Source organism: Mesocricetus auratus, unplaced genomic scaffold (genome assembly GCF_017639785.1).
Source record: "Mesocricetus auratus isolate SY011 unplaced genomic scaffold, BCM_Maur_2.0 Super-Scaffold_100007, whole genome shotgun sequence".
NCBI lineage: Eukaryota > Metazoa > Chordata > Mammalia > Rodentia > Cricetidae > Mesocricetus > Mesocricetus auratus.
The window spans coordinates 53,534,057-53,551,356 of NW_024429191.1; the positions used below are offsets into that span (position 1 = coordinate 53,534,057).

General features: G+C 43.2%; 1 protein-coding gene across 2 annotated transcripts in view; it reads left to right on the plus strand.

Moving 5' to 3' along the window:
- The window catches only part of Smg6 (SMG6 nonsense mediated mRNA decay factor), a 237,654-nt gene that overhangs the window by 109,970 nt on the left and 110,384 nt on the right, over positions 1 to 17,300 (plus strand). For both annotated transcript variants that reach the window (XM_040749136.1, XM_040749135.1), the window contains exons 12-13: positions 2,193 to 2,361; positions 13,732 to 13,933. In XM_040749136.1, coding sequence (XP_040605070.1) covers positions 2,193 to 2,361; positions 13,732 to 13,933 — 371 coding nt within the window. The remainder of the gene's footprint in view (positions 1 to 2,192; positions 2,362 to 13,731; positions 13,934 to 17,300) is intronic.

The window sequence follows — 17,300 nt, forward strand, 5'->3', positions numbered from 1 at the left end:
CTCTGCTATACTCACTGTAGGCCAGCTATCTTGAATTCACTAGACTAAATGGGTATCACTAGCCCTTGCTTTGAGGTATATGCCCCTTAGATTACTGTGGCCAAGAGAGGTACAACTAAGATCATACTTTCCTCTCAACTTCTGTATCAGTATTGACAAGCAGCAAAACCATTCCCTCCCTTATCCCATTGTACCAGTGCTGTGAATGCCTCCTGCTTCTAGAGTTGCCTTTTGTTCAAGGGTAGGGACAACTTTGTGTTTTAAAACAATTTCACATTTACAGAACAGTTGAGCTTAATGGCTCATGCCTGTAACCCCAATGACTCAGGAGGTAGAGAAAGGAAGACTAAGAGTCCAGGGTAACTCTTGACTATATATAGAGTTTGAGATCAGACTGGATTTCATGAAACCCTGTCTCAAAAAATACGAACAGGGCCAGCAGTATGGCTCAGTAGGTAAATCATACAAGCCTAACAGTTCAACCCTCAGAATCCATTTAAAAGTGGAAGGAGAGAACCAGCTCCACAAAGTTGTCCTGTGATGTTCATATTCATATTCACGGAAATAATAAACAAAAATTAAAAGAATAATGCAGAGCATTTTTATATATGCTTCTTCTAGACTCCCAGGTAGTTAATATTTTACCATGTATTTAGGTTTTCTGATTTACAAATGCATGCTTATTATTTTTCACACATATACATGCACAGTTAGTATTTTTGTACTGAACCATTTGATCTTAAGTGGCATGTGTGATGGCTCTTTAGATCTAAATACTTGACTTTGTGTTTCCTCACACTAAGGATTGTTTTTTCTTTTTTGGAGACAGGGTTTCTATGTGTAGTCCTGGCTGTCCTAGGACTCACTCTATAGGCCAGGCTGGCCTTGAACTTGGAACTCTGCCTGTCTCTGCCTCCCAAATGCTGGGATTAAAGGAGTGCTCCACTACTACCCAGCAAGGACAATATCTTAATAGTTACCAGAATCTGGGGACTGAGGATGTAGCTCAGCAGTAGAGTATTTTCCTATCATTCACAAGGCCTGGGTTATATCCCTAGCAAAACAACAAGCAAGTAAGAACAATTACCAAAACCAGGGAGTCAGGGCTAAAGCAATGGCTCAGTGGCTAAGATTACATATTACTCTCGTAGAGAATATAGTTCTGTTCCCAGCACTCACATTGGGCAACTCAAAGCCACCTGCAACTCCTGCTTTAGGGCATCCAAATGTCCTTCTGACTTCCAAGGGCACCAGCAGTCATGTGCCCACATGTAGACAAACACAAGTACACATAATTAAAAACAAACTCAATTTAATAAAACAAAATTAGGGCACACGATTTTTAGTCCCAACACTTGGGAGGCAGAGGCAGGAGGAGCTATTTGAGTTCGAGGCCTGCCTGGTCTACTAAATGAGTTCCAGGATAACCAGGCTATTACACAGAGCAGTCCTGTCTCAAAAAATAAAATAAACAAAATTAGGAAATCAATATTGATGTAGTGCAATTATTGAGTCTATAGGCCTTATTTAATTTATATGAATTTCTCTGATAATGTTCTTTGCTGAGAAAGATGCCTTTAAAGTCATTCTGTAGCCCAACCTGACTTCAAACTCAAAATTCTCCTGGCTTAGCCTCCTGATACTGGAATGACAGGCGTGTGCTTCCAGGCCCAGCTCTAATTATGTTCTTTGGGCAGTGGTGGGGTTCTGCCCTAGGCTCTAGTATACATTGCATTTAAATACTGTATCTTTTTAGTCTTCTAAAGGAGACTGTCCCTCTTTGTGCTTCATAACCTTGACATTATTGAAGTACAAGCCATTTATTTTGTAGAATTTTCTGCAAATTGTTTTTTTTTCCCCCTTATATTTCCTTCTGATTAAGTTCAGGTTTTGTAGTTATAGTAGGAACTCTGGTAACATCTTGGCACTGTGCTAAAGGGACACTAAGAAAGTGAGCTGGAAGCTAGAGTGGAGATTTGTGCTGGGCCTCAGGTGAAGCAGAAGCAGGTGTCTCCAGAGAAAAGGCAGTTCATTGGTTCTTTTTGTCCTACTTTCAGAGTTCCCAAAGTGCTAGTGCATGGCCTCACTTTTGAGTCCAGCTTTGCTAAGAGTTTGCTGCTGTTGCAGAATGCCAGGCTTCACCGAAGGGCCACAGCATAAATTGGCCCAGTTCTCATACTTTGCCTCTGCAGCTCAACTGTCCTCTACTGAGGAACTAGATGACCAAGATGACATCAAGGTGTCTTCCTTCGTCCCGGACCTGAAGGAACTGCTCCCCAGTGTGAAAGTCTGGTCGGATTGGATGCTTGGTTACCCAGACACCTGGAACCCTCCACCCACATCTTTGGATCTGCCCTTGCAGTAAGTTGGCTTGCCTGTTCTTCCACACTTACCATGGTTCACTGTGTCCCTATCCCTCACCACCCCACCCCACCTAGTCCTTAGTCATTGTCTGCTTCCTCCTAATCACTACAGCTTCCGCATTTCTTCCTCATTTGAACCTTGTTTTTTCCATTCCCTTAACACCTTCCCTGTCTCTGAGGTGTTAGTTAATCTGACTCATTCTCTAGTCCCTTCCTTTCTTTTGAACATTCCCTTTTTTCTTGCTCCATAGTTCTCTCTCTTGTTCTTCGTCTTTGTTCCTACTGTCTCATCCTCACTCCATACTGTTTATGCTCACCATCTTTGCAGCTAGATATATGCTGATGCATGTGTGAGACTTTGCTTCTTTCTCTCTCTCTCTTTTTTTTTTTTTTTTTTTTTTTTTTGGTTTTTCGAGACAGGGTTTCTCTGTAGCTTTGGAGGCTGTCCTGGAACTCACTTTGTAGACCAGGCTGGCCTCGAACTCACAGAGATCCGCCTGCCTCTGCCTCCCGAGTTCTGGGATTAAAGGTGTGCGCCACCAACGCCCGGCTGCCTCTTCTCTTTTATTTAGTTTTGTTAACTGATCTGACATCTGTTTATGTTACCTTCTGTACTCAGTGTTTTTCACCTTCTTTTGTGGCATATAATGTGTGCTGTGGCATGAGTGGATACATATCTCTCTTCCTTCTCTATTCACTCATGTTGTCTCTTCACCTTGCTCTTTCCCTGTCTCTGTTTAGTGCCTCTAGGGGTATCTGTTGGTGTGAGATGTATTGCAATTTCTAAGGATATGTGGTTCTGTTTAGACGGTCTACATGGTTTGTATGGCAGTTTTTTGTGGGTTTTATTTCAAAATAGTAGTAAAACATATAATGGAACTTACTATTATAGTAATTTTTATGTTTACAATTCACTGGCATAAATTACATCTAAGTATTGTACAGCCAGGTATGTTCTTTCTTTGTCTATGTCTGGATTCAATCTATTAGCCTTGCCAGGCAGGGTCCCATTTGTCCATGTGTATCTGTGGATATGTGGGTCTCAATATCTGTCTGTACCAAGTGTGAAGTTTTATGTGTTTCTACTTCTGTGTGGTCGTCATCTAGGGGCAATTCAATATGCCTGTCATTGGCTGTCTATATGTGTCTATGTGTATCAGTCTATGGCTATATCTGTTGTATCCATAAGATATGTTCCAGTCTGGGTCTATGCCCATTTATATCTGTGTTTTTTGTGTCGTTGAGTCTGTGTTTGGGTTCATCCATTCCCATGGGGATCTTTTCCAGTGTCTGGATCTATGACAATATGTTTTTCTTTCCTAGATCTATTTATTCATGCATTTGTTTATTTTATGTGTATGACTGTTGTTCACACACACACACACACACACACACACACACACACACACACACACACACACACACACACATAAAAATCTATGTGCTTGGCCCATGAAGGTCAGAAGAGGGAATTGGATCCCCTAGAATTAGAGTTAAGTACAGTTGTGAGTTGTCGTGTAGAACATTGAGTCTTCTGTAATCAAGAACAATAAACACTCTTAACCACTGAGCCATCATCTTCCAACACCTGAAAATGTTCTTGAAAACTCATGCCTTTGTCCATAGTTATACATAGATATGATACATTTGTCAATTTGTTTTTCTTTGTTTGCTAATATGGATATTTCTGTTGGAGGAGGAGTCTTTGTATGATTTGCCTGTATCTTCTTGTCTATCTCTGCTTGTCTCAGCTTGCTTCTACTTTTCTTTTTTTTGTCTGCCTGGGTAAAGCTGGTTTAGGTTCTAGGGGCTTTGTAGCTGTGTATTTATGTGTTTAGGACCAAGCATATGTATCTAGCACCTCATCATTCCTGCTCAGAAGTCTTCACTGGGAGAAGGAAACTCTAGAGAGGTAGAGTATGGACACCTTTGCTGCTACTTGGGAATAAAGAGGGAGTTTCTCTAGATTGGCTACCAGGCATGTATATTTCCTAGACTCATGGGTGACCCGCAGAAGGAAGGCTGAAGCAGAGATTTCTGGTCAATAGTCACTGAACTTTCTGTGTGGGCTGTACAGTCTTGTCTCTTCACCTACTTTCCTTCTAAACTGTTTCTTTGCACCTCACCCCAAGAGGCACCCCTGAACTGTTACTCCTGCTTTCTCTGGTCCCTCCCTAGCTCTGGCTTTGTAACTGTATGGACATTGCTCCCAGTATCAGACAGTTCACTTGCTTCCTGTGAGCCCTCCCAGGTCTAAAATGTGTTCCAGATTGAAGTCTCATGAGGAAGGTTGAACCCTGAGTTGGGCAGCTGGAGCCACACAAAAGAACTTGCAGACCTGATGGCCAGGGGCAGCTACTTCCCAGCAGTGATCCTTGAAGAGTTAGTATGTACAATCTCAAATTTTTAGGCTATTAATCTGTAATATGGATTAGGCAATTTGGAAGAAAAATAGCTGAAAAAAAAAAGATACAACTTTCTAAGTATCTAAGCCACTGATTTTGATGTGTGAAAGGTCACTTAGTAGTCTTTTTCTTCTGTCAGGGACAATGAAGCAGATCATGTGTCCCTAGAGTTTGTGTCTTTCTGGGTCACCGCAGCCCACATCCACAGATCCCTTAGCTATGACCCACCAGTGTCCTGGACCATTATATTTGTTAATTCTTCTGTGGTACTTTTCCCTTTATCGTTCTCTCCCTCCCTCCCTTTGGCTTTTGTTTGGCTTTGGAAATGTGATGCTTATACATGAAGTGCTGGGTTTCATTTGCTTGAGGTGCTGAGCCTGTTTTCTCATTGGATGTTGGAGCAAATGGCCCATTGCCTGTTCTCTATGCTGCTGCTCATCTTTGGACAAGGGTTCAATCTATAGCTGGACATGTGATCCAAACTACATCCATCTCCAGTAGAACTAGAAGGGTTTGGGACACATGAATCCTATTTGCTTCATTTATTCAGACTTTTAAAAAAATAATTTATTTTTATTTTATGAGCATTGATCAATGATTTGCCTCCATGTATGTATGTCTGTATGAGGGTGTCAGATCCTTTGGAATTGGAGCTACAGACGGTTGTAAACTACCATGTAGGTACTGGGAATTGAACCCTGGTCCTCTGGAAGAACAGCCAATGTTCTTAACCACTGAGCCATCCCTCTCCAGCCCCCTTATTCAGACTTCTTTACAGAAAAAAATAAATCTGACCCAATACTATATTGGATGTGACTTCCTAGTAAATAAGTTTTTGTGGTTATGGATATTGACTCTTTGAATCTGGGCAAGAGAAATGTCAGTGTGGTCAGGAATTCAGTCCCCTTGTTCTTGTGTTCTCCCTCCTCTCCTCTTCTCTCCCCACCCCCAGTGAGGGTCAGCATCTGCCTGTCTCTGGAATACAAGTTTAAGTGTCAAGCAGCCGTTGCAGTCCTTGGGCCTGACCCCAAGGCACAGTCATATAAGGTCTAAGTTTCAGCAGAGCAAACCTGGTCTGACTGACATTGAGGGTAGTTCCTTTTTCTAGCCTTAAGATCTGAGCATTGGAAAAATGGACTGACAATTTTACTGTTTCTCTTTTCTAGATTTTCTTATAACTGGCTACCTGCATACTCCGAATACGATCATTGATAAGCTTTGGTGGCTCTGTGCCTTTTCATACTTGTGTCTTGTACTCATCCATCCACTCTATGGAGAACTTCCTTCCTTCCTTCCTTCCTTCCTTCCTTCCTTCCTTCCTTCCTTCCTTCCTTTCTTCTTCCTTCTTTTTGTTTTTCCATGTTATCTGTCTGGTTTTTGAGAAAAGGTTTTGCTCTATAGCCCAGGCTAACCTAGAACTTACTATGTAGTCCAAGCTGGCTTCAGGTTTATGGCAGTCCTTCAACTTCAACTGCGGTGTACTGGTATTACAGGTGTGAGTCACCAGACAATGGCTTTTATGAAGTCTTCTTTTGAGGCCATAGGGAATGACATACCCTAGATAGTTCTCTAGAGATCAGAACCATAACTCCTGTGACACTGGGAAGTTCCTTCTTTCATATCTTCATTTTGAAAGGTTTAGGAATGTTCTCCAGGGAGTAGGAAGGAAATGGCGTCCACTTACAGCAGCCCTCTTTGCATGCTTTCATTGGTCCTTGCCTGCATCTCTTCTCTGCAAAGACAGATTTCTCTGATCTTAAGATAAGATGACCAGATAGTTTATATTTCCTCTTGCATTTCTTCTAGGAAGTCCACCCCCAGATGATCCCTCTGACCAGTTGGACCCTTACTTCATTTGTTGCCCTCACTCCTTGTATGGTTAGATACTCATGGTATACAGTCCTCCACTGTCCTGGGATTCCAGAGCTCAACACTTAGATGACAGGGACAGACTCTCATTACTCTTGAGGAGTTGATAAGGGAATGTTTGCAGAGCTACCTGTTTCTTCCCCACAGTGACATTTGGTAGATCTGGAGTCGGCATGTAGGTAAGGATCTATTAGGAGGTGTTAAGAATGGCATCATGTCCCAGGAGATTTTGGATGCAAGAGCATTGTAGTGGGCTGTGGCAGGTGACTTCCTTGGCCACTGTAAAAAGTAGTATAGAGGGTTTTGGTGATTTTAGAACAGACTTTAGTGTTTGGAGGGACCACCTACTTCACTGTCAGCACAGTTTTGTAGTTCTTCTACAGCAGGGATTTTTTTTTTTAAGGCAGGAACGGCAGGCAGCTGCTTTCTACTTCACCAAGTGACCATGAGGAAAGGTGTTAATGTCAGCCAAGGGAAGAGAAGCTGAGTAGCAGTCTTCCATGAACCTAGACATAGGAGCTCCTTGTATCCCAGGACCTTGGGCAGAGCCAGGGCAGTGGGACAACCTACCTCATTTCACAGTCTCTGCTGAAGCCAAATCTTCCCTCATCTTGATCTCTAGTTCTTAGTAAGTGAAAGAGTCAGGGGACTTTGAGAACATCCAAACCTAGCCCAGCTGTGGCAGTTGGTTTATTGCTTTCAGCTGGTACTTGAACCCAGGTCCTGGTCTTGGAGGCTTTCCCAGGTTTAATCCCCAGAGCTTTCTCTGCAGCTGTATGACACTGTGCTGACCCCAAATGAGGATAGGAAAATAGAACCAGTGCCAAGCCAGAGTCTCTTTTTCATTTGGAGTCTGGCTGTCTGCCCATGACCAGGGTTACATAATGGGAAACATAGCTGGGGCTCTGGAGAGCCCGCGTTTCACCAGGCTGCCCAGACCTTCGCATTCTGACGCTATATATCTTCCTAATTGTAGCTCGGATGCATTTATCACACTGTTGGATTGGAGTACTGTTTTAAAAAAAATCTAGAAATTCCTGAACTTGCTGCTTTTCCATTGCTTGTCCTATACAGTCTGCAGAGCACACTTGAAAAAAACTCCTAGGGACCCCTCTGAGGCTCCATCATCAGAGAGAAAGGGGGGGCGTGTCTTCAGGGAGCTCACATATGTTGGCCTTGTAGATGAGATAGAAATACTTGAGTTAAAGAAGCAGCTAGTTCATGCGCCCTCATAGGCAGCTTTGAATGAGAACTGATCCCAAATCTAATCGGCAGCCTTTCAAGGACGTTTAATACATCTTCCCAAAGAGCATTTTAGGAGGTCACTAAGTAATAGTCCATCAGCACTTCCCTGAAGGAAGTGCTGGTGACTGTGGGAAGCCCCTTTGCTACCCTGGCTCCCCACCCAGTCTCCCTGGCTCCAGTTTGGGGCGTCAGCGCTGCAGCCTGGCACCAAGGGGTTCCTCTTCCTCCAAGTGCTGAGTATAGGGCACACATGATCTCTCCCATGGCAGGAGCCTCTGTCTTTTCCCCACACCTCCCACAGGACTCTTTGTGAGAGGAAGGGGTGTTGGTCTAAGGCTTTAGTCTGACCCTACCAGGGTACAGCAGCTGACCCCAGGGAGAGACTTTCCAGCACTGAGCTAAGGTTATTTGGGTCCAGTGTATGCTAAACTGAAAAGACGTGTTGGAGTGGTTACAGCTAAAAGCTTGGAGAGGCAGGAACCGTGAGAATCGGCACCAGGGAGGCCGCCAAGGGTTTTGTTCAGGCCATGGAGATGTCAGGATACCCTAGGGGCTGCTTTTTCCCAAACCCAGTGCTGATGGGTTTAACACACCATAGTGATGTGACAGAGGCTATACATATGAGTATGACTTGAGAGAACTGAAATCAAACAAGGCTGTGACCTACATAGAGTTTGGGGATGTGACAATAGAAGAGACAACTTTGGTACTTGAGAAATCCTCGGATGAGGTTGCAATGACCTGTTGCTGATTGTAGAGCTCTAGCTTCACTGTCTAGAAACATGGAGAAGCTTTATTTCCTTGCTGTAGTATAGCTCTGCTAGGCAGAACTGATTTAGGGCTGAGTACTTTTTCAAAGTACCCAGTTGATATCTTTGGTATGAACTAGGATTGTTGAAGGAATAGTCTTCAACTAGGTCCTATGTTCTAATGCTTACCTAGTAAACATCTCTTGTTCATGGAAAATGGTATTTTGCTGCCTGTCTTACCTCCTGGAATAGTGATCTCTTTGTATCATGGCAGCATCTAAAAATAAAATTTTGTGGTTCCTGTATCTCAGTGAGGTAGCTACATCTCCACCCTGTCGTAGAGCCTACTGCAGTTCATAGCACTGAGGTTCCAGAACCATATACTTATCCTGCTGCATACAGGCTTTTGACGGAATTTACTAACAATTAAGCCCAAATATTATTCTTTTATGCCACTGGACTTATTAGGTTTGTATCCATCTCTGTTGCTAGCTGCTCACACAAGCCATTTTCTGCAGTTGAGTGAGAAGTATTCCAGGTCAGCCAGGACCTTATATTGTCTATTAATCCAGTGAGTTGGGTTCCCAAACCCAAAAAAGGGAAATACATTTTTTAAAGCAGATAACATACATCTTCGAGCATTTGCTTGATAGTTTTTTGTCTTTCTCAGTGAGCCTGTACTGAGTGGGCTTTTCGCTTCCTTGTACCTACTTTCTGTACCATCTTGGCTGTTTCCAGATCTCTTCACCCCAGGAACCCAAAACCCAACTTGTTTCCCATCTGTACTACTTCTCTGATCTTCCATAGCTCTGAAACACAATGCAGGGCTTCTTCTCACTCAACTCTTTCCGGGTTTGTTCTGCAGCTGTGGAGTTTGAATGTTAGTGTTTAAACAAGCTGGTATTACACAGGAAATGGCCACCTCCACAGGCCCCTGCAGGCTTGTAACATGGGGTCATAGTACTTGATATTAATCACCAGTCAGCCTATTCCCCCCAGTAAAAATATGAAGAAGTGTGTGAGTGCTTAGTCTTCCTTGGTCTTTCCAGAAAGACTGAACCCTGGCCAAACCATTCCAACCTGTTGCCCTTCCTTAGTTCTGCCTGTTGGAGCTCTAGGAACAGTCCTACCTGACTCTTTCCCTGGCAGATAGTAGACCTGGCTCTCCTCCTGAACAAGGAGATGATGGCTGTGGTATACTATGTCCCATATATTCCACACCTCAGTCTTGCAGCGTACATAGTTGTGTCACATTTCCCGTGAGAGAACTCTAGAACTTAAGAAACACAGAAAACTATGGACCCACCTGAGAGCAAAGCTTAATTCCCTAGACCGAAGAGTTTTTCTAATGCTATTTGCAGAACTAACCCCAGCCTGAAGGGTTAATCTGATTCCCCAAGTCAATATCCTCCAAACAACCAGCCAAGAGTGTGTGCTGGTTCATTTCTGTGAAATGTGTTTCCCCAGTCACCTGGGCTGGCCTGAGCTGCATTGCATCGGCCAGCAGCTGCACTGCACTCAAACTGACAGCTACATTAAACCTTGGAATTCTGAGGCAATAAAAAGTAAATTAACTCTTATTTTTTTTTCCCTTGCTGGTGGAGTAAGTGAATGCATGTCTGTAGTGATCCTTGGTACTGAGTGCATACCTCTAACTAGTCATTGCTGGTCTGTCCCAGGCTAGGATCTGGCATTCAGACTCCAGCCAGGGGTCTGCTTTCCTGGTGTGTGGTGTGTTCTGTGAGGTTGGGCCAATGGGTCACCCTGCAACTGCTGATCCCTGCACACTAATCGTACCCCAGCTGCTGAGAGACTCTCTTGCTACCATTCTGGGAGCCATAAATGAGTTTATTGAACAGTTTCATATTCTCTGGCTGATTGGTGTCTGCTTGGTGAAGAGTGTATCCTAACTTTTGTGAGCTATGGTACAACGCCAAAATACAAGTCGAACCAGAACTGTCCAGAAGGATTTGCCTTAGCCAAGCATAGGAGCATGCACCTGTGATCCTAGCAGTCAGGATCACTGAGGCTTTGAAGTCAGTCGGGGTTACATAGTGTGAGACTCCTCACACCTACTTTCCCACCCTCCTACCCACCTGTAACCCTCCTGTCCCCTTCTCAAGAAAAAACTAGATAGGACTGGGTGGCAGAGGGGCTTGACTGAACCCCCAAAGTAATGTCAAGTGTGTTCAAGTTCTTCATCGTCATAAATATTTGATTTTGTGCTCTTCCACCAACCTTGACTCAACTTGGGGTCCAAAGACTGCTGTGAGGTGAAGGTTTGATAGTACATCTTATTGGGATAAGGAAGAAACATGGGAATAATCCAAGATATTCCCCTTCTATTTAGACAGGAAGCTGTGGAACTGACCTCAGCCCAGTGGCACAGTTGAAGTAAGCTTCCAGAGACTACATCATCCTCTTGCAGGCATTAGGTTTTAGTTTAAGCTTCTCACCTGGGTTTTTGTACCTCTCCTTTTGCTGTTAGTTTGCTGATTCTCCCTGTTTCCCACACCTTTGTCACAGACTGGCCTGTGGGTACCAACAAGATCAGGCTGGCTGAACTGACTGCAGGATTGACTTTTTGTTTTAGCATTTTTTTTTTGTATATTCCCTTAATTCTGATCAGTCTGGTTGACCCTTGGAACACTTTTATTTATATTTCTGACTTGGGAACTCAGGGCACTTCCTATGTCTTTTGGCACCAGCTGCTGTCTTAACAAAATCAACAGGGTAAGAATTCTCATCCACCTTATCATTGCAGTGTGTCATAAGGTTCTGGCACAAGGTGGGTGGTAATGGGCAAGAGATAGATGTGGGCAGGGGTCCCTAGTGGTGGCCAGCAGCCTCTGGGAGGAGTCAGTTTTGGTTTATCTGAGCCTTAGGGGACAGGAGAGCATGGTAATGAGAACCACATGGTACCACATATTTCTTCTTCTTGGATCCAAGATGGTATGGGTGGGAGGATGAGAGGGATGTGGGGCCTCCCACTGAGGAAACTGTGGGTGATTTTCTGCCGCCTCTCTCTGGCTGGGGATACTGCTGCCCACACCCCCATCCCTAACTATGTCCTCAAGCAGCCTTGACCTGTATAGCACCAACCAGGACCTCCAAGCCAAGAATTCAGATGGGAGACTTTTCACCTTCTTCCTTCTCACTGGCGTTTTTTCCTGTTTATTTTCCAAATTGCTGCTCTGTAGCCAAGCAGTGCCTGTTGGCCAAAGCTCACCAAGCTGTGGGATCAGACTCAGGCAGTGGGCTCAAGTGGCCAGCGGGGCACTGGGGGAGGAAGCAGGGAACTAGAAGAGCCTCCCTGTGTGTCTCCCATGGGCAGTGCTAACCTCAGAGGCAGCCCTGAGCAGCCCTATCACATCCGGTGCTTGTCTCTGCAGCCGGACCGGAGGATAAACTATCAGAGCTGTGGGGCAGTGCATCATTCCTCTTATTATTTTCTTCTCTGCAGATGGGGTCGTGGAAAGTTCAGTTCCTTTTAACCCTCAAAGTTCTGTTTATTCTACAGCTGGTAGCCTGAGTGCCGTGTTTCCCATTACATCACAGAGGAGCCCAGGCAGATTTCTGCAAAGAAACGTGTTGCAACTGTTTATTTTTTTCCATATTTAAACATTTCTGACAGCCAAACTCAGCTGAGCCAAAAGATGGAGCTTTGTGAATGAGTCTGCTTGTTGGTGTCTGTGCAGAGGGGTGCAGAGGGACTTTAGAAATCTCTCACCCCTCCGGTGATTCTTCCCAAACGTTTTCTTTTTCCTGGGCAAAGCCTGGGAAGTGAGTTACTTCTGCAGTACACGTGTGTTGATTATGTGCCGTTGTGTGATTAATGGGACTGTGTTCCGCCTGGTTCCCAGGACGCTCTTGAAAACAAGATGTTTCATTTCATTGCCTTTTCTTAGTGTAGTGATTACAGTAAATAAACTAGTTCAGCCTCCTTCCACCTGGAACTGGTGAGAGAGTCCCTCATACCTCTCCCTAGTCCACATTCTCCCTAGTGTAACCCTGGCCTGTCCTCTTTCTTGTCATCTGGGGGTGGGGAATGAATGGCTTGGGTCTGAGATCCCTGCTGTACCAGGTAAGCTTATGGACAGTAAGTACCCTTTGGAGATTTCAGAGTGACACTTAGAACTTCTTGGCATATTGCCTCTTAGTACTCCATCTCTCTTTTTTGTTTTTTGTTTTTGTTTTTAATAACTCTCCTAACATTTCACACCTTAGCATCTATAGGGTACCTCCTATTCCACTCTCCTGGGTTAGAAGCTTTTCTGGAGGTGAAAGTCAATTCTACCTTGAAGTTTTAAGTGGAGATTTTGTATTTTGAGTGTTTCTTCTCAGGTTCAGCCAGAACCTGGTGATATGGTACTGGAGTGACCAACCACCCTTGTTTGTGTCAGATTAGGGGACTTGAGGGATGTGATAAATTTAGTGCTAAAACAGGGATGGTCCCAGGATGGTTAGTAATCCTGTGTCTAATGTACAAGTGAGAGAATGAAGAAGGTATGGGGCAGTCAAGATAGCATTGAAGTAAGCAAGAAGCTTTCCCTTCCCGGGCAGATCTTGACAGGACAGGGAGGGAGATTTTCTTGGATAGGTATTCATTTTACTGCTTACATAAAGTATTTCTAAGAAGAAAATACATGTGACTTCTCAGTGATATTGCTCCCAGTGTGGCTATGGCTGAAGGAAAGAAGCTAGTGCCCAGTTTCTGTCTCTGTGGCAGGCACTTTACTATGCAGGATCAGGGACTTCTGGGAGCTGCCTTAGGCACTGGGTATCTAGGGGGTTTGAGTAAGTGTCTCAGTACACTGTCTGGAAAGGTGACAGGACCTGCATTAGACAACTGACTCTCAAAATTCTTTTTCCTCCTCTCTGGTTAGGATTAAAACTCCCCTAATCAATTTCAGCTTTACATAGAGCAATACACCCCAGATGGCTCACATGGGCACAGCTTCATATTGCATTTTTGATAGTATTTCTTGGCAGCTTCCAGCCTTACAGCTTTTGTTACAAGTACCTTTGTGTTCCCAAAGCACTAAGAACACTTTCACTGATCTCTTTAGAGCCACTCTTTTCTCATCTTGTTCCTCACAGGGTTGCTGTGGATGTGTGGTCAACACTGGCTGACTTCTGTAACATACTCACTGCAGTGAATCAGTCTGAGGTGCCACTGTACAAGGACCCGGATGATGACCTCACCCTTCTTATCCTGGAAGAGGATCGGCTCCTCTCTGGCTTTGTCCCCTTGCTGGCTGCCCCTCAGGACCCCTGCTACGTGGAGAAAACCTCGGATAAGGTCAGCCTCAGGCCAAACATCCCTCCCCATTTACCCATTCTCTTAATTCTCCAGACTTTTTTATTCTTAGGAAGTTTTTTTTTTTTTTTTTTTGTGCAAAGGGAACATGATTAAGTCATTGAGAAGGGTGTTAAGGGAAAATATCGACCTTTTAGCCGCTGAGATCCAGCTCTGTGTCCTGAAAAAAAAATCTCTCTCGACTTCCTTTGGGGTGGTGTGGGGGGGGCAGAGGGAGGGGTCAGGACAGGGAGAGAGAGAGAGAGGGAGGGAGAGCACAAGCGCTTGCTGGCATGTTGTATATACGATCATTTCCTCACTTGTTTAAATAGTGCAGCTTGTGTTGGCAGTGCTCTCACTCAGCTCCAAATGGTTTGCATCATGCTTAAAGCACCCTCCTTCCTTCCCTCTCCCTCCTTCCCCCAGCCACAAAACTCTGCACTAGGAAAGCAGCCAGGGCTTTTTCCCTTCTCTAAGGAGAAGAGTGATAAATAGGTGACTAGAGAGAAGCAGACACCATGTGTTAACTTACAAAAAAAGCTTTTAGGAATATGAAGCATTCCCCACTGCCTGGTTTCTATTTTCCTTCCTCTAAAGACTGTTTTAACCTGACTTTTTTCATGTCTGTTTATAGAAAACAAAGGCCATTCCCTGTCCCTCTGGTGGGGACTGTGGAGCTTCTAGTTTAACAGTGGGTCTCCAGCCAGGTGGAGCTTAGGGCAGTCTGTCAGCTGAGGAATCAGCTCTGTGCCTGACTCTTCCTCCCTAGGGCAGAGAGAGGTCTTTGGGGAGTAGTCCATGAATGGCTTCTCAGGAGGAAGTCTTTTTTTTTTTTTTTTTTTTTTTTTGATGAATGCTTGTTTATTTTTAGTTTTTTTTTTTTTTTTTTTTGAGAAAGTGTCTCATATTGCCCAGGCAGGCCTCAAAATGACAGTGTAGCAGAGGCTGGCCTTAAACTTCTGGTCATCCTGTACAAATCACCCAAGATATATGTCGCCACACAAAGGAAGATGAAGTCTTCTGATCAACATGAAATATATAATAGACACAAAAGTAGATTTTTTTTAAGTTAGTAAACTGACTTCCAGGGTTAGGGATATGACTCCAGGATGGAGTACTTGCCTAGTATGTTCAAAGCCTGAGTTCAGTTTCCCATGCCAGAGTAAAAAGCAGAAACTGAATTCCAAACATGACCAGTAAATATGGTGTTTGTTTTTGTTTGTTTACTTTTGGTGCAGGGTCTCACTACATAGCCTTGGCTGGCACTAGGATTAAAGATATGTGTCACCATACCTAGCCCTATGAGATATTTTATTATGTGTGCTGTGTAAGTTACTGTATTTATATATTAACATAATTTATACATGCAGTCTTTTTAAAAATTAAGCAGCACTGAGGATGTCTGCCAAGCACAAGACCCATGGGTGTGTTCCTCAACACTACAAAAGCATAGAGCAAAAATTAAAACCTTGGGGTTATATATGTACTATTGTCTTTTTCACATACTATTTTAATGTAGTCTTACATGGAAATTGTTATGTGGTGCTGGGAATCAAATACAGAATATGTTTTATGATTACTTAATATTTTAAGTGCTGAGATTTCTTTATTTTATCAACCCAAGAGAATGTACCTGATATTTTTAATTTTAAACAGTAAATTTATGCCTTATAGCAAAATCTGAGTATGTATTCCTTATAATTATATTTCTTTTTAAGTACAGAAAGGTTTTAGGCATGAGCATATCAAAACTCCATATTCAACTGCCCTGTGACAACCATTTTTGTTCAGTGGAGGCAGGAGTAGTAGGAGTTTAAGGTTATGCTCAGCTGTATAAACTAGTTTAAGCTCAACCTAGACAATAGGAGATCCTGTTTCAAACAAATAAATAAGCCCTGGGGATATAGTTTGAATGTTGAAAACTTGCCTAGATTCTACAATGGCCCAGGTTCAAACCCTAATACTGAAAAGAAAAGAAAATTAGTAAATAAAAAGCAGGCTGACGAGATGGTTCAGTGGTTAAGAGCACTTGCCCCTCTTCCAGAGAACCCAGATTTGATTCCCAGCACCCACATGATTGCTCACAACTATCACTAACTCCATTCTAGGGGATTCAGTGACCTCTCTAGTTTCTATGGATACAGATACACAGATATGCATATAGCAAAATACTTAAGCCCATAAAATAAAAATAAATCTTTTAAAAAAGTCATACTCTTTAGATTCATTTAATAACTAACAGTTCCTGGGAGAACCTTCCTTTCCCAAGAGGAATACTTGTTTTATGCCTTTGCAAGAAAAAAGAGGATAAAATTCTGCTCTCCTTGTCTGGTCTCAGAAGGTGGTATATATATATATATGGGCCGAAGACTGCTAATAAGTGTTTACACCTCTGAGGAAGTTTTCCATTCAAAGAGAAACATGTACCAATAGTTTGTATTAGTCTGCACTAGCAATCAATTCATCTACCTTTCTTTCTTCCTCTAATCATCTTTTTTGATCACGAGGTAGTCTTGATTCCAGAAGATCCTTCTAGGAGTTGGCTGCCATTTAGTGCAGAACAAGAGAGGAGTCCTAACCAGCTTTAGGCTTCCCTAGTCTCATTGTTATCAGCTCCTCAGTGCTACCAGTTATAGTGTTGGATACTAGATCTATGGCCTGGATGGAGACAAATGCAGTCAACTGTGCATCCTCACCCTATGAAAAGGGTCACAAGCTGCCAGGATGGCACTAGCTACTCACTTCAAGACTGGAGAGGTATTTCAGAGATAGCATCTCTACATGTCACCTTACCCACTCCTAGATTGTGGTCTTCCTTCATTCTTTCCAATCTTACAATAAATGGCATCATTGACTTGGTTGCTTATTTTAGAATCTTAGAGTTCTGGGCTATTTTCTTTTTTAGACCTTCACATCTAAATCATTAGCAGTTAGTATCTTCTTTTACCTTTAAAATGTATGCAGATTTTAAAAAACATTCATATATAATTCCTTTGCACACCTTTATTTTATTCACTGAAGTATTTTCTTACTAGTTCCTCTGGCCCCTAGTCCATTTCTCAGCACAGGAACTACAGTGACCTTTATAGAACATCAGTGCTGAGTATGGTGGTGCAAGCCTGTAATCCCAAATACTCAGGAGTTAAAGGCAGGGGTATTACAAATTCAAGACGTTCCTGGGCTACAGAGCAAATCTGAAGCTGACTGGATAACCCTATCTCAAAGTGAAAGAACTTTCTTAGTGTGCACAAGTTCCTGGGCTCAATCTTTGGCAACAACCCCCGCCCATCCCCAAGATAAAAAATAAAATCAGAAGATCATATTGATTTTCATTTCCAAACATTATGACAACTTTCTTCTTGAAGTAAAA